The 22,410-nt window shown below is 44.0% G+C and overlaps 3 protein-coding genes and 1 non-coding gene across 6 annotated transcripts; 2 read left to right on the top strand and 2 right to left on the bottom strand.

Annotated features, from left to right (window-relative positions):
- The first annotated feature begins 376 nt into the window (after window positions 1-376).
- LOC117573411 (transcription factor SPT20 homolog) lies at window positions 377-3,814 on the top strand. The gene has a single exon (XM_034256614.2). The coding sequence runs from the start codon at window positions 638-640 to the stop codon at window positions 3,275-3,277; it is 2,640 nt and encodes an 879-aa protein (XP_034112505.1). The 5' UTR covers window positions 377-637; the 3' UTR covers window positions 3,278-3,814.
- A 106-nt stretch (window positions 3,815-3,920) lies between these two features.
- LOC117573412 (peroxisomal carnitine O-octanoyltransferase) lies at window positions 3,921-7,369 on the bottom strand. Of its 2 annotated transcripts, XM_034256615.2 has the most exons (7): window positions 7,196-7,369; window positions 6,849-6,975; window positions 6,101-6,489; window positions 5,242-6,039; window positions 5,049-5,179; window positions 4,353-4,769; window positions 3,921-4,295 (listed from the first exon to the last, which is right to left on the bottom strand). In XM_034256615.2, the coding sequence occupies exons 3-7, from the start codon at window positions 6,476-6,478 to the stop codon at window positions 4,163-4,165; spliced, it is 1,857 nt and encodes a 618-aa protein (XP_034112506.1). In that variant the 5' UTR covers window positions 6,479-6,489; window positions 6,849-6,975; window positions 7,196-7,369; the 3' UTR covers window positions 3,921-4,162. The 2 variants fall into 2 exon arrangements, with proteins under 2 accessions (XP_034112506.1, XP_051864146.1); XM_052008186.1 differs by lacking the exon at window positions 7,196-7,369 and having other exon boundaries at window positions 6,849-6,991.
- Window positions 7,370-7,507: 138 nt separating this feature from the next.
- LOC117573410 (RNA exonuclease 1 homolog) lies at window positions 7,508-11,298 on the top strand. Of its 2 annotated transcripts, none has more exons than XM_052008185.1 (6): window positions 7,508-7,781; window positions 7,839-9,182; window positions 9,431-9,950; window positions 10,007-10,600; window positions 10,661-10,920; window positions 10,990-11,298. In XM_052008185.1, the coding sequence occupies exons 1-6, from the start codon at window positions 7,649-7,651 to the stop codon at window positions 11,067-11,069; spliced, it is 2,931 nt and encodes a 976-aa protein (XP_051864145.1). In that variant the 5' UTR covers window positions 7,508-7,648; the 3' UTR covers window positions 11,070-11,298. The 2 variants fall into 2 exon arrangements, with proteins under 2 accessions (XP_051864145.1, XP_034112504.1); XM_034256613.2 differs by having other exon boundaries at window positions 7,836-9,182; window positions 10,990-11,296.
- Window positions 11,299-21,663: 10,365 nt separating this feature from the next.
- On the bottom strand, window positions 21,664-21,735 carry Trnat-cgu (transfer RNA threonine (anticodon CGU)). Its single transcript has one exon. It is a non-coding gene; the product is annotated as a tRNA-Thr (tRNA).
- Between the last annotated feature and the right edge of the window lie 675 nt (window positions 21,736-22,410).

Below are 22,410 nucleotides of genomic sequence, written 5' to 3'. Positions count from 1 at the left end.
CGTATATTTTAAAATTCTGTCAATTTTGAAATGGAAATTAACCATGTTTATTAAAATATTAAATGAAAAAGATTTAAATGAAGCGCCTTTTTACACGTGTTTTGAAAATATACCAATATACTATATTTTAAGTGTAACCAGGTGACGGTTTTTTGTTTAGAAACTCATCCCCCTACAGTTCAACATGACGGAATTTTGATTATTAAGAATAAAAGATCAAAGATTTAAAACAATAATGAAACCGTTATTTAAAATTTAAATATTTTGGAACAAAAAATAAAATATTCTAAAATAAAAAATCGATGACCGGAAAAAGTATAAAAATAATCGATATATCGAGTATGCTATCGATATTTCTCCACCTCTAAACTCTAGACACTTTCTATTTTCTGATTGCGTTGTTGTGGAAGAAAGCAAACTGGGTGAAATTAAGACATTTAATGTACATTAATTCAACATTATTGCGATAATTTCTAAAAAGCACACAACAGAGCAAAAAGAGTACGGCGATTCACGTACAAAAATACGTGTGAGTGCGTGTGTTCTGAGGAGTTTTGCACGGCATTCAGAATAACAGAAAAGTCAGAGAAAAGCAAGAAAGCAAAAAAAAAAAAAAAAATCGAAATATCAACTTGCGATGGCCGATATTGAGAAAATGACAGCAGCGGCTGCTCCGACCGATATACCCGTGTTGTCATCGTCAAACGTTAGCGAAACGGGCGGTGCCAGCAGCAGCACAGCTGAGCTCGGCACATCGCCCAGTGTCCAGGAGCCCGTATCGAGCAATTCCCATCCTCATGACTCGGAATACGATACCGCCAGTGATCTTGAGGGGGGCGAAGACTACGACGACGATGACGATGAAAGCACAAGCGATGAAGAAAGTGAAACCGACGACGATGATGACGACGACGAAACCGATGCCGATGCTGACGACGATGAACTAGGCAGCGGATTGGAGCGCAATGCGGCGACGGCAGCCGGTGACAGCGAGGCGCAAAAGAAAGTCGACGAAGATCGTAGCAATCCCCAATACATACCGAAACGTGGCACCTTCTACGAGCACGACGATCGCACAGCTGAAACAGAGGGCGATGGTGCTGCCGTCGATCCCACGGCCAACGACAGTAGTCCAGGAGGCCTCGCTGAACCGAGCAGCGCTGATGCCGACGGCAATGAGGTAATTGGTATTTCAGGCGGCGCACCAGCTGCTGGTCAGCCGGCAACTATTTCGCAGGCGTCAAAGACTATGAAGAAGTGGCAACCGGCATCGGGTGGCGATCGGTGGTCGCACGATCGTTTCGAGGCCAGCGAACAGGCGCCTAAATCCCGAGCTGAGCTGTTGCAGACCTATGGGTACGATATACGCAACGAGGATGCGGCGCCGCGTGCGCGTCGTCGTCGACGTTATGGCCGAGGACCCAGCAAATACTCCAGAAACTGGGAGGATGAACAAGCGTATTTGAAGGCCAGCAATAAGGAGCGTAAGCCACCGCGTCCCCAAGACTTCCCTGCTTTGAATGAGCAGCAAAGAAGCGGCACGAGCAGCGGCAGCAAAATGCGTGCCAGACGTTCCTCGACGTCGCGCGACGAGAAGGAGAATCGTGGCGAGCGTCGCAGCCTCGCCAATGGCAGTGTGGAGAAGCAGCTGGGTACTGCACCAGGATCAGGCTCGGGCCCAGCCAACGCTGGATTGCCAGCCGGTAAGTTGAGTCAGGATGAGCGCAAGAATCGCAATTACAGGGAGCGTGCAGCTGGCGGCTCGAATCGCCAGAATCCCATGGAGTTCAAGCAGAAGTCTGGTCATCGTTCAAGTCACTCGCGTGGCGAACAGCGCGATTATGCCGAGCAGCGTGCGGAGCGAGATTATCATCATGCGAAGCCAAATGCGAATCGAACAAATGGATTACCCAAGAACGAGGTGCCATCTCAGCAGCAGCAGCAACAGCAACCACATCAACAGCGACAGCCACAGCAACAGCAGCTGCAACATCAACAGCAACAGCAGCAGCAGCAGCAAGCACCACAGCAGCAGAAACACTTGTCGCATCAGCCCAAGCAGCAACAGCAGCAACCACAACAACAGACGCCTCTGGTCACATCGAATTTGTCGCAGCGTCTGCAGCAGGTGCAACAACGCAACGATCCAAGTCATGTGGGCAGTGTGCAAATGCATGCGCTCGCCTCTCAGAACCAACAACAGCAGCAGCAACAACAACAGCAGCAACAGCAACAGTTGCATCTGCAGCAGCAACAGCAACAAGAGTTGCCTGGCGAGCATCGCAATGGACCCAAGCGCTACTCGAGTCTGCGGCGCACGCAGCACGAGGCGACACAGCAGCAGCAACAACAGCAACAGCAGCATCTCGCTGAGCAGCAGCAAATGCAACAGCAATTGCAGATGCAGCAGCAACAACAACAGCAGCAACAGTCACAAATAATGCTGCAAGATCCGCATTTGTTGCGTCTCCAGATGGCCTATCAGCAGCAGGAGTTGCAGGTGCAGCTGCAGACACTGCAATTGGGTCCAGCGCCGCCCACAGCAGTTGCCACAACACAGCCAAAAGCCGCAGCATATCCACAGGCCCAAGCTGCACCCTCATACTATGTGACGGGTGGCGGCGAAGCGGTTCCAGTGCCCGTCGCTGTGCCACAGGCGCCCTATGTCAATCCGGCCAATGCCGCCTATTTGCCAGCCACACCCGCAGCTGTGGCCTATGCCCCACAGCAGCAACAACAGCAGCAGCAGCCGCCACCACAGCAGCAACAACAGTCGCAGCCAGCGCCACAAGCAACTCAGTCAAGTGTGGCACAAGCAGCTCAGGCGCCAGCTGCATTGAACTATCACCAAAACTATAATACTGTCGGCGGCACCACGTACTTTGTGTCGCCAGCTCAGACAACGACACGACCCGCTGTGCTGCCTCAGCGTCGACCCACCAATGCGATTCCCATACTGCCGCCATCGGAGAAGCACAAGAGTCGCGCTGCCACGGGCAGCGGCACCAATGCGAATCCAAAGAGCGATGAGGCCGGCAGTTCAGATAACATTGATCACATCATCGATAATATGTTTGTGCAACGACCGGCGTTCCAGCCACCGCCCACAGCAACATCATCATCATCAGCAGTTGCGACAGCTGCAGAGACAAGCAATCAAGCAGCTGGCAACAAGACTGCTATCGAGGATCCAAATAGCAATACAACAAGCAGCGAACAACAGCAACAGCAGGCAGCAGCAGCTCATCAGGCGATGGCGGTGCCTGGGCAGGAATGAGTGCAGTTTTATGCCAACAATCAACGGCAGCAAGATCATAATCAGCAATATCGCAGTGGTTATACTTTGATGCCGTCGCACGTTGGCCTATCTTACTATCATACACACTAGTTTAACGGATTGAGCTTAATCCTTCGCCCTCAGTTAATGAATAACGATCGTTCTTGGTTTATTTCTCTCTCTCGCCAGGGGCACTAAAGGTCTGTGACTGTGACTCCCCCTTGTTTTTTTTTTGTGTAGAGGCGCAAGAGCCAATTCCGCGAATTTGTGCGTAGTAGGAGGAGTACGAGATTTGTAATTAGTGAATAGAGCAGCACTTAATCGAACTAACTAGTAATGGCTACCTATCTATATCCCAGAGTTGATCATAAATGCTTCACTGGATACGTATTTTGTAGTGCATAATTGAATAATTTGTGAATCGTAAGCCATGCAGCTCACTTTTAGCATATATCATGAATTTTAGCCAGTTGAAAGAGCCGCTGGTCCTTACATAATATGCTTACTCATAAATATATATATAAATATATACATACATAACATATAGTTGCATTTTGAAGTTGAATTATCGTGAAATGTAATTAATCAATCATTGGACATTGAATTTCAAATAAAAGTTGTCATCGAAAACCCAAAGAAATTGTTTATGGAATTTAATGATCTTTGATCTTTTAATCGGCTACATACACACAAAGAAGCACTTTGTAACTTATAATTATAATGAAATACGTAAAAAGGAAATGCAGCGTTGTCCAGTCAGAAACTGAATCAGTAATCAGTTGATTAAAATGTGGCGATTCCCAAGTTTTTTCTGATTTTCTTTGGAATGCATACTGTTTCATGACTAGAGTTGTTGTTGGTTTCTGCAAAATGTTTGCTTGTAATTTACAAATTTGAATCAGTCTTCAGCTGTTCCAGCAGTTTTCGCATGCGTCGGAACGACTCTTTGAAGATGATGTTATACTTTCGAGCACTCGTCTTGATGCTGTCACGATACGCCGTCGAGTTGATGTAAATGCTGTAAAGAGAAATCATTAATGTTGCATTCTTTTTGCGCTGTTTCAGTTACACTTACGCATCCGATGTAATCGCATAGAAGACGCCATAGCCATCAAAGGTCATTGGGGCCACAAAGCCCACATTGGGTGTGAAACCCAGCGTACTGGTGGACAACACAAAGTTGCCACCGCCGCCACTCTTGGCATACAAAGGATCATCGTAGAGCGCCGGAATGTCTAATTTGTTTTCGTAGGCAACACACCACAGACCAAAGAGATGTCTATCGATGCCATTTCCCTTGCGCGCCTCGTCCATCATGTGTCTGTGCTCGTTGACAGCAGCGCGGAAGGCTTTAATCAGTTGTGCATCAGTTGTGGATGTGTTTGACGAGGCCTTAAGAAAATCGTGAACAGCGCTGGTGCAGGAACGCAACGTTTCAGTGCGTCCATTGTAAAAGTGACGCATCAGTGCCGTCTCATAGGTGGGAGCAATTCTGTAAGGAAAGACATAATTAATCTGTTGATCAACTCAAATGTACATTTACAACTTCAAAGCCACTTGAAGAGATATCTTAAAATTCGAATTCCAAATATTTGCTACTGTAAATTTACATTAGTCTTAGGACTTAGCATTCAGTGCCTCTTAAAGTTAAAGCACAAATAATAGCAAGTATTTCAACTAGTGCTTAACGAAGACACGAACCACATTCCAACTGAGGGTCACTTTCTATAGTAAATAAGTAAATTCTGAGGCTTAGTCTAGTCTTGCTTACTCCTTATGCATCTTGTAGTATGTCCATTGCAGGATGACCTGCACAAACGAATCTGGATGCAGTTTCATGCTCTTCATAAACTCCTTGCCGTAGTCATCAAACACTGTAAATGTTGCCGTGACATCGATACCCTAAGTATATGAAAACCATTTAATAGAAGCTCTTCAACAATTGGTTCATCAATGCTGCTTACTCGTTCTTCGACCTCTTTAAGCACACGTTGAATCTCAGACTTGAGTGTGTCGTCCAGCTGAAACTTGAGCTCCTCAATGGGTATAATCTTCGTGTTGTGCGCCTCGCTCCAATCGGGTTCTGGTACTTCGAAGAAACTGAGTTGCATAAAAGTGGCAAAGCTAGCGCTGATTGTGCCATCGTAGCAACTATGCTCTCCGGTGTACACAAAGTGACCGTTCTTGAAGGCCACCAGGCAACTGCTGCGATCCGCCCAGCGGGAATGATAGTCACCATAGATGGACAGCTGTGAGGCTTGCTCTGCATCATTCGGACAGTGTTCGTCCCAGCAGAGAACCATGACTGAGTTTTCCACCGAGAGCAATGTGCGCTTGTTCTCCTCGGAAATCTCGCGCAGATGATTACGATTCTTAGCCCAGTTGGTGCGATCATCGTGTGTTAGAGCTGCGACGCCATCGCCCTCTGGTTCATAGTCAAGAATGCTGCGTAAGCGCTGCAAGTTCACCAGAATCTCGGGTGCTGTCAGAATGCTGTCATCTTCGTGCACACAACTAAAGCTAAACTGTCGCCCCTTGGCGCCAATGAGAATGTGGTTGGGTCCATTGCCCTCGTTCTTGGACAGGAAATGCTTCTCGATGTGATCCTGTTCGAGGCCAGGGACTCGCGTGGTCGAAAAGAAATGTTTGTACAAGGCCGAGGAGTATTTAATCTTGCCGCCATTGGACGAAAGAGGCTTCATTGTGCCTTTGCGCGTCAGATCCCAGAACTCGAGCGTATGATGGATTTGACGGGCAAGGGTCTGCAGAAAGACAAAAAATAAAGTTAATTTAATCGAATTTCAATGATGAACTGTATTTTACCTTCAGCATATAATCGCTCGTCTCGGGAATGTCCACTAAATTCATCTGGCAAGGCATAGCCATGATCTGATAGGGCAAAAGTGGCAGGCGCAGCAAATGGTAACCATAATCCTCCCACCAAGTGCCCAGCCAGTTTTTCATTTTCGAAGCACGCTCCTTGAGTTTGGCATGCAATTCAGCTCCAACGCCGTTCTGGAACTGCTCGATAATGCTGCGGGATTGAGCCAATTCCTCGGCGGTTCCAAAGGGCACTAGACTGGCATAATAACGCTGCATGGTGTCGCTCAGCTCGGGCAGCGGCAGCGCTGGCAACGTCTCATCAAAGGCGTAGGTGTCGCCATCATCCTTAGTTGCAACAAAAAGGCTTTCGCGATCCATGCTTCTAAAGTCTAAAAGTGAATTGGGTCATTAGTAATGCGATTCTTCTTGGGGGTATCGAAAAAGAGCAATATATGGAACATATGCCACACTGATAAGCTGATAACCACTGTTTGTATGTGGGCTTGTCTGGAGAGCAGCATTTTAATTTCAAAACAGTGCGAATCAAGTCCAAAGTACCAAAGTCAAGTGCTGTCGACAGCAGGTCGATGCTCGGATTTATGTATTGGCGATAACGATTCAATTACCACTGTGTGATATTCATATTTTATTATTTACATGCCACATACATAAGTTAATGGCTGTGGAAATGCCGTTTTGCCCCAAGAATTAATCCAATAAGCGATAGTTAGCGATAGGCTACACTGACCTTTGTACCCAAAATTTAAGTTGTGACTCCGCTCAAAATGCCGTCAACCGCAGCGTCCAAATGCCGGAAAGCAACTGAGGGCTTGGCGTATGCCACGGATCCCAGCAAAGTTCGCTTGCTTGGCTGGCTGAAAAAATAGATTACTAATAATTAAAAGCTAGATAAAAATTATCTGAGCGAACGCATGCGATACAGTCTACTAATGTTCATATGTATGCACGCAAACACACACATACATATGTAGGGAAGTGTATGCAAATTGGGGAACACCAAAGATCAACGCACACTTGGTAAAAATGAATGTCTGCTGTGATATTTGCATTTGAAAATCGAGCACGAGCACAAACCTGCGTTTGGACTTTGCACTTATGACGTCATAAATAAATTAAATGAACTTCTATGCATTTTACGCATTTATTTAAGAAACAGAAACGATTGCTTCTAGAACTGGTTGATTCACTGCATGTTATCTTTGTATTTGTTTACCAAACAAACTTGCTGTGCGCTTGTGTTTGTGTGACGATTAAATTTCACTTTTGTTTTGCCGCACATCGCATTTTCTACTGGGTGGCTTGTTTCAATTTGTTTATGCTATCAGCTGTTTAGACAGCGTTGCCACACTCACACTCACTTGCACAAATCTGGCAGCTCTGCACACTACATACTACAAACATCTGGCATTAATTTCATGCAATGAGCAAATACACGGCACAAAAATAATTAGAACATTACAATTTTTTGTTGTTTTGATGAAAGTAGTGACTATTAATTAGCGAGGGGCACATCAAATCAGTGGCAAAATGTTGCCTTCAACGGGCCTGTTCAAAGGCATCATCTGCCCCTACTACGACGCCACAAAGAAAGATGAAACAACGGCAGCGTCCTTCACAACTTGCAAACGTCCCTTTTGTCACTTTAAGCATTTACGCAAGGGTAAGTCGAAAGCCTATATATTTTGTTCATTAACTGATAAAGCTGTGCTTGCAGAAGATGCTGATGCAGCCGCAGCCGCTGATACGGTGCCCGAGTATAAACCAGCGCCGGTGCCGAAGCTGCTTTCACTGCCATTGCCGGAAATGACGCTTCTGAGTGCGCCGAAGAAGAAACCCAATCTGGAATATCATCCAGAAAAGCCAGCACTGAATGCTTCGCCCAAAAAAGTTGGCGTTGATATCACCAATGCGCCCAAATATATACCCTCTTCCTTGGCCAATGGCGAGAGGCAAGAGATCAACGAAGAAGCTGACGAGATTATGGAGGTGGAAATGCCCATGGAAGTGGACGAAGTTGTTGAGCCAAAGGAGGAAACATCCCAGCAACTGCCAAAGGAGCGATCGTCTTCTAGTTCCCGCAAGTATGAACACAAATCGAGCAAGTCGCGGGATCGTGATAAGGATAGGGATAAGGATAAAGATAAAGATAAGGAGGAAGACAAAGAGCGCAAGAGCTCTTCATCATCATCGGCACACAGAAGCAAAGAACGCTCGGAACATCGCAGTTCCAGCAGCAGCAGTAGCTCCAAGCACAAATCATCAACTTCATCCTCATCAACATCATCGTCACATCGCAAGTCAAGCAGCAGCGACAAGGAGCGAAAGGAAGATCGGAAAGAGGATAGGAAACACAAGAGCAGCTCATCCACGTCAGGGTCGTCATCTTCAAAAAGTCGCCAGTCGCATAGCAGCTCCAGCTCAAAGTCCATCTCACACAGCTCCTCCAACGGCAGCAGATCAAAGAGCTCTTCCTCCAGCAGCAGCAGCAAAACAGACAAAACCAAAAGTGAGGCATCAGCTACTGTTATGTCTAGCCAAAGTTCAGTAGATGCTGCTGATGAGCTCGATTTGGACTTTGAAGTGGATGTGTCAACATCGGAGGCTGAAATTACGCGTCAATGCGAAATGATCTTCGATGAACTGGAACAGGAATTTGCACAAATGCACAAATCCACAACGGAGACGACGACGGCAACGAACGAGAGCGTCGAGAATACACGCAAACGCAAGGCATCCTCGCCCGACATTGATGCCTACACCGAGGCAGCTACTGCAGCGCTACAGAAGCGCCGTGTAGCTCACGAGAGCGCGGACAAATGCAGACCGCAAGTAGCTAAGGCTGTGCACAAGCCCAATCACATACGCAACGCTATGCAAGCGATCTTCGATAGACGCGCCGAACTGCGGCGCCAGGAGAAGATCCGTGCAGACGCTGATGCGGAGCAGTTGCGGTTGGCTCAGGAGCGAGTGCGTGTGGCGCAGGAGGAGCTGCGCGAGGCAAGAGCCAAGACACTGACGCCGCTCATCTCACGCAGCGCTTTAACGCCGCCAGTGCGCACAGGTAAGCATAGTTACAGTAGAGGAAATTGCAGTCTTCTAGGTTCAGTTGCGTTGTGTGCTTATAGTTTTGAATTATATTATACATATTTCTTTGTCCTATCTGTCTAACAAACTGATTTGTGAACACATAGCGCAATCGGTAAGAGCTAGGAGGCGGCACTTTGTGCATAATATAGTTGAGACATTGCTCTGAGTTTTTCTTTAGTCAATTTACATAGCTTATATATTAATATGTATTTTGCCTTGCAGCTCGCACTATTGCGCCCGTGGCCAATATGTTGGCCATAGCACGCGCAAAGAAGAAGATCGAAGAGTTGCAGGCTGAAAAGAAACCCGCTTTTACCACAGCACAATCCTTCAAAGGCGGCAGTCGGGTAGCCCACAAACCCACAGCAGCACTGGATAAAGTGGCACCCTCAACAGAGTCTGCTGCTGTTGAGAAGCCGCCTGTGCTGGAGCCGCGCAGCTCGAAGATATCGTACAACGTTCGGATGCAGTATTACGAGCTGATGGTCAAGGAGTGCGTCATCATTTATCCGCAGCTGGCCGATGCTTGGGAGCGAGCACAGGTAGAGGAGCTGGCTGTCTTTAAGAAGTGCAGCACGGTTCCCATCTACAAGAACAGCTCCATGCTAGCGGTCAACAAGCTGCGCAAAGAGGCAATTGAGGCTGGTAATCAGTCGAGTGCCAACAACAAAACCGTTTCACATGAAATGATGCTGGGCGGCAAGCGTGCTTTGACTACATCATGGAGCGTGGAGAAAAAAGAGTAAGTCGATTACATTATATGTGAAATAATAACTTAATTTTACGTTAATGTTATAGAAAACTAAGCTCAACGGCAGCTGGTGAACCGTTTGATGCACTGCCCGGTGAAAAGGCTTACAAAATGGTCTACGACTTGCGAATGACTGACGAGCAACTGGTGGCCAATGGTTATCCAAGGCCAGGCAAACGACCAGGCACAGCTGTCATACAAGCCAATCGTCCCAATCGGCGACCCAATGAGACTGAGCGCTATTGCTCACGCTGTGGCAAGGTCTTCAATCTGAATATCTATGAATCACAGGGCACAGACATGTGCATCTATCATCCAAAGAGCACGGGCTATCGTCGCGGATTCACGGACAATCATCACCGTTGCTGTCAGCAGCCGTCGGGCACTCCTGGGTGCAGTTACGCCAATTATCATGTCAGCGACTATTATGATCCCGACAAACTGAACTGCTATGTGAAGACGATCGAGCGAAGCGATGACTATGCGCCCACCAAAAAGGATATCTATGCACTTGACTGTGAAATGTGTTATACTACGCACGGCATCGAGTTGACACGTGTGACCGTTGTGGACATCAACGGGCGCAGTGTCTACGATGCTCTTGTGAAACCGGACAATCAAATTGTGGACTACAATACCGTGTATGTTTTGTGTGTTTAAATTAAGATTTCATTTAATTAATTTATTGGTTGTTGTTGCAGCTATTCGGGCATAACGGAAGCTATGCTGTCGAAGGAGACGCGCTCCTTACGTGACGTGCAAGCCGTGCTTATGTCCATGTTTCATGCCAAGACGGTGCTGGTGGGCCACAGCCTGGAGAGCGATCTAAAGGCGTTGAAGCTCATACACGATGTGGTTGTGGACACATCTGTCTTGTTTCCACACAAAATGGGGCCACCGAAGAAACGAGCTCTCAAAACTCTCTGCATTGAGAATCTGAAACGCATTATACAAGAGAACGGTAAGAGATGAAAGTATACATATATTATATATTAATTTGTAACTGATTATTCTGTAATCTCTTTGACAGAGGCCGGTCACGACAGTGCTGAAGATGCAGAAGTCTGCATACAACTCATTAAATATTATTTGCGCAACAAAATAAGCTGAACTGACTCCATAGCATACAATTACAGAATGTGCTGCGATCGGGGCGGTAGTTATATCTACATTATAATTATCATCATCAGTTAAACGCAATACGTATAAAATGTAATGTGTAAGTGATGTTATTGCCCCAAGTCCCAGTCCAACCCATTGGAATCAAAGTAAAACGTATCCCATAAGTGAGCCTTAAGACCATAACATAACGTAACTTATTTATGTAATAAACTTTAAGTTAAGTTAAAAGTCTCCATGTTTATTTATCGTGTGAAGTTGCAGTTCATCTATAGATTTGGAATTCCTTGACTGACCAGTGACAACTTCACAATTTGAGGATCGCTGAGGAACCATCTAACTACTTGAAATTGTTAAATTCATTTGACAACATCATCGCATATGAAAGGAACGACAAGAAAAGAAAATAACAGACAAAATTCAGTTATTGAAACAACAAGCGTTATTTAATAAATGGATTGAAAAAAGTCCTTTAATTATGGAAAACTTGCATTATTTTGTGCAAAACTAAAAGTGTTGTCTGCAATTGACTGCTTGACTGCTGTTCGTTGCAATTGTGGCCACAAAAACAGCGATTTTTTTTCCGCCAACTTGTTCGGTGAATCGATAGGTGTTTGCAAAGTTTTGTGGCTTTACTTGTTCTGTTTGGCAGACGTCATAAACTGTTCACGAATTGCCAGTTTGTCGAAAGTTGGACAAAAACCGTAATTTTACAGCAAGCGCTTTTCGCTGCTATCTTCTCTGTGGTTGTTGTCGTTGTTATTGTTATTATATTAATGTAATTTTAATCAGATTGCCGCAATATAACATCATATTTTTCAATTATGTACATGAGCAACAAACAGAACGGCTGTTGCCCCGGGCAACATCTGGTTACCAGTTGTTGTTACTTTTCCGCTTTCAGCAGCTCCTGTTGCTGTTGTTGCTGCTGTTGTTGTTGTCGTTGTTGTTGTAATTGTTATACAAGTATTTGCATGGTGTGGTTTTTCAATTTTACCGTTTCATAATTTCAGTTTCATTATGAAAGTCGCAAAAGTTTTGTGTATTGAACTTTTTTGTTAGCGTGAAATTCTATTAGTCAAAAAAATAAAAGAAGCAGCGGCGAAAGGAACGCCGACAAAGTTTTGTGCTTTTATTGCTTTGCCGTAGTAATTTTCAGTAATTGTTTCCGCCGGGCATGAAGCACACAGAATCGAAGGGTAGTCAACCAACCGTGTGGCTAACTGATGAATAAGTAGATGGCACAGATACCGAAGCATCTACAAAATCTACAAACAAGCATCTGTATCGAGTGGAGAGTGGAGAGTGGAGAAGCGGCAGCAAAACCTAACGAAATGTAAATAATATTAGTGGTACTTGGCAATGACAATGTGCATATGTGGCCCAATCCCAAGGACCTCACCACACACATAAACACACACACAGACACGCAGGCAGTGCAAACAAACAAAGCACACGCAAGTGCTGCTCGAGGCACTGTGAAGAGGAGCCACCATTGCCTAAACTGGAAGCAATCGGGCAAGGAGCAAGGAGCCAAGGGCTAGTGGCAAAACAAACACAAGCCCAAATACAAACACAAATAAGAAGCTAGAAAAACGTGGGGGTTGGATCAGGAGGAGGCGGAGAGAGAGAGAGGAAGAAGGAGAGGGAGAGGGTGGGGTAAGTCAGTGCTGCTTGACTTGTCCCTGTCACACATTGGGGCTGTGTCCTGGCCAGGCGGAAGTATACTTAAGACCGTCGAAATAGAGGCATTAAGATCTTTACAGTTAATCCCTTGAGTAAATGTTCTGTGGTCGCGACGACATTGTTGTGCCTTTGTTCACGTGTGTGTGTGTGTGTGTGTGAGTGTGTGCGAGAGTGTGTGTGCTTTGCTGATATGTAGTACACACATTGTAGTCATAGTAGTTGTGTTGTATACCTTGTCTAGTTGTTGTTAAGGGCATTAAAAAAAAAGGCTTAAAAGCCTTGCCTACAATCATTTCGGGTCCTATGAGTCGTGTCCTGCGTCGGTGTCGTCGTCGTCGGCGGCGGCTCCTGCGCCTTGGGTCGCGTTTTATGTGCACTCGTGAATATTTCAGCTAACCAGCGACAACAACAACACCAACAACAACGAGAACAACAGCTCGTCGTTGTGTGCATGCAAGTTAAGTGCTTAAAGCATTTAGCCTAACGGTTTTGGCTTTTAATTTGCACTTTCTGTCAGCGTCTCAGTGTGTGCGAGTGTGTGTGTGCTTAAGAGTATGTGTGAGGCGTTGCCACGGGGCACGTCACGTATTTATTTAAGCAAATTGCGCATACGACGCATTGGCGCTGCGCTCCAAAAATATATTTATTAAAGCAGCGCACAACTTTTTGGTTGAAAATAATGCGTATGCTTTTTCTTACCAGACCAGCTGCCATACTGCAAAACCTTTTTACAACTTTTCTAGCGAGAAACTGTTAAGCTGCCGCCGCCTACAGAAAACGCACCCCCTCTTCTTCACCCTCCCCCGTAAAAACACATACATACATATATTGTGGATGTATAAATAAGGCGGCAAAAGGCAGTGCCCGAAAAGCAAAGCAAAAACAACAGAGGGCGCAAAAAAAATGTAAAGGCAAGTAAAGCAGGCGAGAAAAGCCGGCGGTAAGCGCAAAATAAAGTCATCACAAACATATTAGCAGCGAAAAACACCTGAGCAAATAGATTTATATGCACGATAAAGCACAGAGTAATTTCCCGTAGATCCTGCTGTCGCCTGCTGCCCAACTCCAAATTCACAGTCCTCAGCCCACGCCTCCGCTGCCACGCCCATTTCACGCTGTAGCATTCACAACTCCAGGTCGCCTGTTGCCTAAGCCGCAAAGTAGCTGGGGGAGCAAGATAACATTACTTTATTGTAAGAAAGTTAAAACGCAGAAATGCAAGCCAAATAGCCCAAAAAAAAAAGGTGCCAGCTACAAGCCAAGCCAAGTGTCTTAGTCTTTTCCTATGCGAATGTGTGTGTGTCTGTGTGAGCCACTTAAAAAAATACGAGAGCTAAAAATTTCAACAATAGAGATGTGCGTGCCGAATGCTGAGTACTCTCAAGCATCACATAAAATAGATTTTAAATAAATATTGCGCATACGACGTAGACAGACGAATTTCAAAAGTTTCAATCAAAGTGAAGACAGCTTAAAGCAGCAGTTGAAAGAAGTCGTCGAAAGTAATTAATTATATTAAATAAATACTAAACAATATGTACGAGAATTTTATGAGAGTTCAAATTATATGAAATATTAAGTATACGGTAGTTTTCTTTCAAGAATTTTAAATTTGGATTAAGTATTAATTGAGGCTAAAGAGAATATTGGATGCATTTAACAAATACATAAAATAAATTACATAATAAATATTCAGTATACGAACAACACACAATAATTCTAATCAAATTGAATATAATATGTGGCAACTAAACTGAAAAGTGTTCAAAGAATGAGTGCTAAATAACTTTAAACATTATAAACTATAGTATAAATGTGATAGCGTTATCTGCATATGAGTAATTCAAAGTGAAATAAACATATACTAAAAGATTATTTTATTTTGAATAAAGTAAATCTTATAGCCCTTGATTAGCTCATGATTTATTAGAGCCAAAAATGATTTTAGAATTTTTTTTCTGTTCCATGTCTTTCTGTATATGTTTTGTACAAATTTGATCGTTTTTGATATTTTGACAGAACAGAAAAATATTTCAAAAACGATCAAAACGATCAAAAACGATCAAATTTGTACAAAATACAAAAAATTTACGAATTTATATATTATTTATCGAAACCTCAGAAAAAAATTTTTGAAATCAAATATAGCTTAAAATATAGTATAAGCCCAGATTACTTATTTTTTAAATTGTTTCTACTGTAAATAAAGTAGATTAATTCTAAATTTTAAAATCAAGTAAATTAAGGATAAGGTAATTTTGTTTATAAGTCAATTGCAGTGGAATGAGTGTCAAAAATTACTCACTAATACTTTTTCAATGCTTCATAAATTGGATATATTCATATATGTAAATCACAGTTTTTCAGCGAATTTATAATCCACACATGTTATTTGGTTTAATTGTGCATTTATCAATGCTACAAATTGGGTTCATAGAGTAAAAATATGCCACTACCGATTATAATAATTATGAATTTAAATCCAACTAAAGTCAACTGCTGTCTCTAGTTGTTTATACCCACAATTTTGTTTTTTTTTTTTCGCTGGCGCAAAACAAAGTATGTGAAACTTTTGCCGTGGCATTTGGAATTAGCTCTAAGAGCGATTTCCGTTTTGGGGGCAGCTCAAGTTTTTTTGGAAAATTATCAAATTTGTGGCATATACGTGCAAATTGCAGGCGCAGGCAAGCGGCAAGGATTCAAGTTGGTAATAGATACATATTGCACTTGCAGATACACGCTCTACACTTGATGATGGCTAACTGAAGTTGATGCTGTAGTCGAGCTCCCAATACAGGGTGTGTACGTGCGCATCCCTTGTGTCACACACACACATAGAGAAAATGACGCCCACACACATGTCACACTTTTATTTTGTAGTTAAGTGAAGTAAAAACTTTGCCAGCTAACAGTGTTGTCAGCCAAGAGGACAAGAGGTCACAGCCCAGGCCATTAGTACTTGAATGCTGAACAAATAATTAGAGCAAAAACAGAACCAATATAAGGTTGTCGCCGGCAACGCAGACACACAGACAGACAGACAGACAGACAATAAGAAGACGACACACACTTACACACACATACACACAGAGTGACTCCACATGACTGATGAAGGCTATCGAAGGATATCCACTCAACGATGACATCCACAAATTGACATTGCTCAACATGGCAGTCAAGTGGCTTTTGGGCCAAAAAGTTCGAGCAAAAACGTCGAAAGATTTGTCGCGGTCGCCAACTAAAAAAGTTAATTGCAGTTAATGACGACATTAATCACAAGAAAATGAAGACCAGCGCAGTTGACAATAAGCGCAAAGCGACAAATGAAGAGCCAACGGCTGCTATGGCAGCTTTTGCTCGCTGCCCGAGTGAGACACTAGACAAGAGACAAGAGACAGAGGAGAAGAGACAAGAGACAACAGGCGTCTATTAACACCGATCCCCAGACTTTGTGCACTACAAAAGGCGGCAAAACAATGAGAAAGTTGCGTCAGCCAGTTGCTAGTGGCAATGGCAGTGGCAGTGGCAGCAGGACAAGACGCGCAACAAGCGACAGACAATAACAAGGAGAACAACAACAGCGAAGGAAAGAGAGAGAGAGAGCTGAGCAGGAAGTGAGCGCGTAGTAGGAAAAGCAATTTTACTGCGAGCTTCCTCAAGACAAATAAGTCATCTGGATCAAAAGGGGCTTTCAGGCATAGCTTGGCAAGTTGTGGCATGGCAAGTTGAGGCAAGCTGAGGCATCGCTTGGCACAATAGAAATGAATTATAAGTGGAGCGGGCGCAACCAGCGCAATGTCAGCGATAATAATGAACTGGCATGACTGATGATGCCAACGTTACACTCTCCACTCCCGCCACTCCCGATTTCTCTTCGCTGTTTGGGTCCAGTGCACCAGCAGGCAAAAGGGCAACTGCACGTCGCAATGTCCACTGTGATTAGGCAATACTTGCCACAACAAAAGATTGAGTATACGCCTAGTTATGCGCCATAACTCCGTGGAAATGCGCATAATGAATTGGTCACACGAACAATGCCCTCTGTCCGCTTTATTAATTAAGCGTTCATTCTTACTGTAGCTGGACACGTGTTGCACGATCCAGAAATAGAAATTCATAATTTTCATACTTTTTAAAAAATATTGAAATTCCCTAAATCTTTTCTTTTTATTCGTCAGGTATTTAAAGCGTATTTATAAATTTATAATAATACGTTTTTATGTTAATATTTAATAAAATATATTTAATTGTCTATTTACAGCTTAAAGAGAGACTTTTTTGTAGAAAAAATATTTAATTATGTATTTACAGTTTAAACCGAAACTTTTCTGTACTAATGACAGTCAATGGAAAATATGAAATATAGTTTAAAGTCTCGATTTTAGCACCTAAAGTTCTTTTATAATTTTCGATTTCATTCGAAAAAAATTATATTAGGCATCATTTTTTTTATGACTACAAAAAATTTGCTTCTCTTTGACTCTTGTCATTACATTTTTCCACATTATTTATAACACTGTAAAAATTTAAAACTTCCTCTATTTCAAATATGAGACATGTTTTCATTAATTAATTTAAATGAAGCCAATTTTGAGTCCAAATTGTATGGACACTCAAAATATCACTCTGTAAAATTGGTATAAAGAAAAACTATGTGTTGTTTAATAATAAAATCACAATCTATGAAGAAATAGTTTTTCCCATTTGATTTTTAAGGCCAACTCTTAAAGGAATATTCTATTAAATTTAACTTTAGATTCTTTTGAATTTAAGGGTTTTGTTTTCCAAACACTTTAGCGAAGATATTAAGCTTGTCAACGCTTTTATTAATTGTTGCTTTCTTCGATTCGAGTGTTCAATATATATTGAGAGATCGTATAATGAGCTGCACGTCTCTGGCAGTTGCCGCACGAATGCGCTGAATATGAAGAACAGCTCAAAGGCTGCAACAGCTGCAGTGGCAGTGGCAACTTCCGCACACTTGCCACACCTGCCACTGCGACTGCGACTGCCACTGACATTGCCACTGCCGTTTTGTGGCCTCCGGAATGTGTGTGGGTGTCAAAACAAAGATGTCTGTGGAATTTATGCAACATGAGCGTCTATAACTTATCCAATTAAAACTCAATAAACGCGCTTACCCAGCACACCGAGGGAAGGACACGGCCAGGAGCTGAGAGCAAATGAAATGAAGATGCCAGGAAATGCCAGCCGAAGGGGGAATGCCTCGAGAATAGGGCTGTTCAATGGCAGGCCAACAGGCAACTGGGAACTTCAGCACTGGCTGCTAGCTACCGACTGCTGGCTGCTGGCTGCTGGCTTAACGCAGCGATTACAAGTGCCTTCAGCTTGTAATCCACTTTTGGAAATGCAGCCATTGGCTGTGGCAGTGCTTGTCTGCCAGCCAGCATGACAGCCACAAATTGAAGATGACAAAATGTCTAAACAAGCCGGAGCTTGCCACACACCCACCTGACTCTGTGTGTGTGTGTGCGAGTGTATTGCTGTGCGAGCATATCTAGCGGAATAATCAATAAATTACACACCTGTCTGGCCACAGCAAATTTATATACATATACATACGTTTGTCTTGGCAGCCATTGCGAAAAAAGAAAAAGAGGGGCGAGAAAATATAGAAAATATTTTTCAAAAGATTCCAGCAGCGCATTCCGCAGGTGCCATTTGCCAACTGACGCTCTCAAGCAGCCAGCAGCCGGGAGCAGATACCGATGTCGATGTCGATGCCACACTATTGACGCCCAGTCGTGGTCATCCACAGCTCTCTCTCTTCGCTCCGTCTCTATAGTCAAGTGCGGTCCGGGTAGAGGCGGCAACTTCAATATTTCATGGTGGCTAAGTTCTCGATTGTGTTGGGCCCAGGCACTTGGCGGTAATTGTACCTGCAAGCACTGGACTTGCACATTGTTAAGCATTTTCACGGGCCCCAACACCGAGTCGGAGGTTTCCACTGCTTCGGGCTCCTCTGAGTTGCCTGCCAGCCTGCCTGCCAGCTTCTTCTCGCTGAACTGAGTGAGTATTTGTGCGTGCCATTCTGACAGGCAGCAGCGTTGGGGTCTCTCCTACACTGGCAGCACTGAATTTTTGATTTATGTGCATTACTTATGCTTTTACTTAGTTGTCTTGCTACAGCGCTCTGTCTCTCTCTTTCGCTTTCTGGCTGCCAAGACACGGGCGCATCCTCTGTCTCTGTTTGTCGCTTATGTACGAGCCACCAAATTGATGCTAAGTGCTTGGGCGCGCGTGCAAAATGGGTTGAGCCGGAGTCGGAGCAGGAGTTGAAGCAAGAGCTGATGCTTGCAGTGTCGAGCCTTTGGCACACGAGCCGCACACATATATTAAATACCATCCTTGGAGAGTCATCAGCATTCCTCGAGCGGTTTTTATTTCCGTTTTCATTAGTTGCTTTTTACACAAGTGCCGCCCACACACACACACACACTCACACTTGCGTATAATAGCATTAATGTCTCGTTTACGTCGTGCCACAACACACACACACACACTGATATGTGAGTGTGTGTTTGTGCTGGCCGCTTCCTAGTTTGTCAATGGCAGCCATTTCTATGTTTGTGCACGTATTTTGCTGTTGACATTGCGAGAAGCGAGAACGCTGTGGCCAAAGCGAACAAACCGAGCAAACCAAGCAACCAAGCAACCAACCAAACGGACCAAAATGAGAATGAAAAATGCTTGCGATAATTTGTTGACCTCAACAGGCGATTTTTACAGCATATATACATACATATATATCACGTATTTACTTACGACTAAAGCGAGAGTATTACAATTTTTGCACAGTATTTAAAAATTTGTGCTTTCGGCTTGTGCAGCGTTGCGTATACTTGATAAGTGTTGCGGCACAAGGCACAAAGCTAAGCTAAGCCCAGACACGGACTGGATTTTCGGGCGCTAATCAAATCACGTACTTAGCCAAGTAAAGTACACACAAAGTACACACACACACACACACACACACACACACACACACACACACACACACACACACACACACACACACACACACAATGTATGCCCCCCATTGCCTACTTCTCTGCATTCCTCACACAACAAACGGGACACAAAACTCCGGCTCAGAACCTGGGCGCATTAATAGCTTAGACAAATACAGTGCTGCTGCACTATGATGAACTGCCGTGCCATTGTTAAACCGTCGCCATAAAAATACTCAATTTTTTATGTGCACTAAAGCCGCTTAACTATTGACAGAGTATGATAAAATACTAGTTGTATATATCAAATATATATTCTAGCTTAACTACAATAATTTGGCGGATTACGTGGAGATTTCGATTGTGTTTGCTTCACTGTAGCAGTCACATATGTGTACGGGTAATTGTAGAGACGTATGTTGTGTTGGGCTGCGGCACACACACACACACTCACACAAAAAGTTGCCAGGCACAAAGGCAAATTACGAGCGCATTTAAACTGGGGCGCGAGTGCTACTTAAATAACTCATTTAGGTCGCTTGATCCCCGCCGGATTCTCTCTCTCTCTCTTACTCTTTCTCTCTCTGTCTCTTGCTTTCTCTTTGCCTCTTTCGCTGTCTGTGTGTGCGCACATAAAATCAACAATAAACTTTGTCATCTCAATTTGCTTATTACCAGCAGCCAGGCAGGGCAAAACTTTCTTATTAATGGTGGCGATTTCAATGCGCCTCGTTCACCCTTTCCCCCTCTGTCACCCCACCGAGCTTGCCACATATGCTTGCAGCACGTAGCAGAGCGCTCGCTCAGTGTATGTGTGGCATTGCAGATAACACTGCGACAAACTTACATAGATACTGGTGGAATTTTGATGTCAGGCAGTTTCCTTGGTCTCCGCTCCCTTTGCGTAACCGCAAAATGGCAGCGCGAGGTGTGTCCTGTGGCGGCGTCTTCTTCTTCTTCTTCTTCCTCTTCGTCTTTCCCCTTCACTCTCGCTGTCTCATGTCTCTTGTCTTGCGGTTTGCTGCAAGTCGCAACTCGCAAGTTGCAAGTCGCAAGTCGCAAATTCTAAAATCCATAATTAGTGTCTGTCACGGGACATAGACTTACCACAACCTCCTCACACACACACACATACACACATTCACATACTCATTCAAGTATAGAAGAAGAAACGCGCTAAGCTGCTAAGCTGCACTTGAGTTGAGCAGTTGCTCTAATTGCAAGTAAATATTTAATGCACAAGTCGCTTTTAATTGCCAGCTAAAATAAATATAAAATCATTATACAATTTTCACAAATACATAATATATATGTATAAGAGAGTATGTTGAATATGCTGGAGATGGTGTCCCACATTTTTGTAGTGGTGCAAATAGGCAAGTTTTAATGATGCAGCTGACGGCGGCAGTGCCACTTACGCATGCACCTACGACGACGACGACGTCGACCTACAAGTTCCAAACCAACAAAATGCAAAAATCACGCAAATTATCGAAACATGCGCAAGCACACTTAAACTCGCTGCGACTTTGCCGCATAAATCTGAGGCAAAAGTCGAAAAAAGGAGCAGAAAGGGATCATAAAAATACTCAGCTAGGGCAAACAGCTGAAAAAGAATAGTACAAACATCTTGAGGTACTGGCCCAGGCAGTAGCAGCAGCAGCAGCAGCCAGAAGTATTAAGACCAACTTTCTTTTGCAATGCCGCAAATTGCAAAACTTCCAAGTTATCGCATGAAGTGCGAACATGCCGGCAATCGATTGGAAATTGCAGCAGACAGCTGCCGCAATGGGGGGTTCGATGTCGTTTATGCGATAAACTCTTTTTTGACATTCTTAGACAAAATTCTGTAATAGTGTTAATAAAATTATTATTCGAATTTAAAAAAATTTAAAAAAAGTAGTTTCGATCAAACACACATGGGAAGTTGCCCCCTGTGAGGGTTGAACTCACGGCCTTTGGTTTACGAGACCAACGCTCTACCACTGAGCTAAAGGGGCACTTAACAGAACGCTGTAAAGTTCTAAACAAGAACATGTTATGTCTAACAGTCGCCTGTGATCGTCGTTGCGATAACAGCGTTTGAAGCAAAGGGTGTTTGGTATTTCTATGTTATTACTGGTGTCAAACAAATATAATTAACGCAAAAAGCATATTTATGTATTGTTCTATGTGTGTGTTACCACTGTAGCGGCAGAGGCAACTCAATCAAATAAGCGGCGGTGAGTTTCCAAGTGGTAAATGAGGCATACACACGCTTTAAATTGAAATGCAATTGAGAGAATTATCGTAGTTGGCCCTGATGTATATTTTGCAGTTACAATGTTCGCCTTGCGTTGCGAGCTCAACGAGCTACGACGAACCAGGAATTATGGCATCGACATCGACATCGACATCGACAAACGCCATCGAGAACGACAACGAGAAGGCAAGGCAAAAGTTTTTTCGCCAACTGTCAAATGCAATTTAGTTGATAGGATCAAAATCTTTGAGCATACTAAAGGGGCTCACTGGCGCCCTGGCGTTTTGTCCACCCTCTCGCCACCCTCCACCGCCCCGCCCTTGCCCTGAAGTTGTCTCTGGCTTTGCTCCGTTGGGGCTTGTTGCCGGCACTCTATATGCAAAGGCAAAGTGACTGGCTGGCTGTGAGAATTTTACGATTTAAATGCGATTTA

The sequence above is a fragment of the Drosophila albomicans genome, chromosome 2R (genome assembly GCF_009650485.2).
Source record: "Drosophila albomicans strain 15112-1751.03 chromosome 2R, ASM965048v2, whole genome shotgun sequence".
NCBI classification, from domain to species: Eukaryota; Metazoa; Arthropoda; class Insecta; order Diptera; family Drosophilidae; genus Drosophila; species Drosophila albomicans.
Note: the sequence above shows the minus strand (reverse complement) of the source record. Positions and strands in the feature narration are given on the sequence as shown.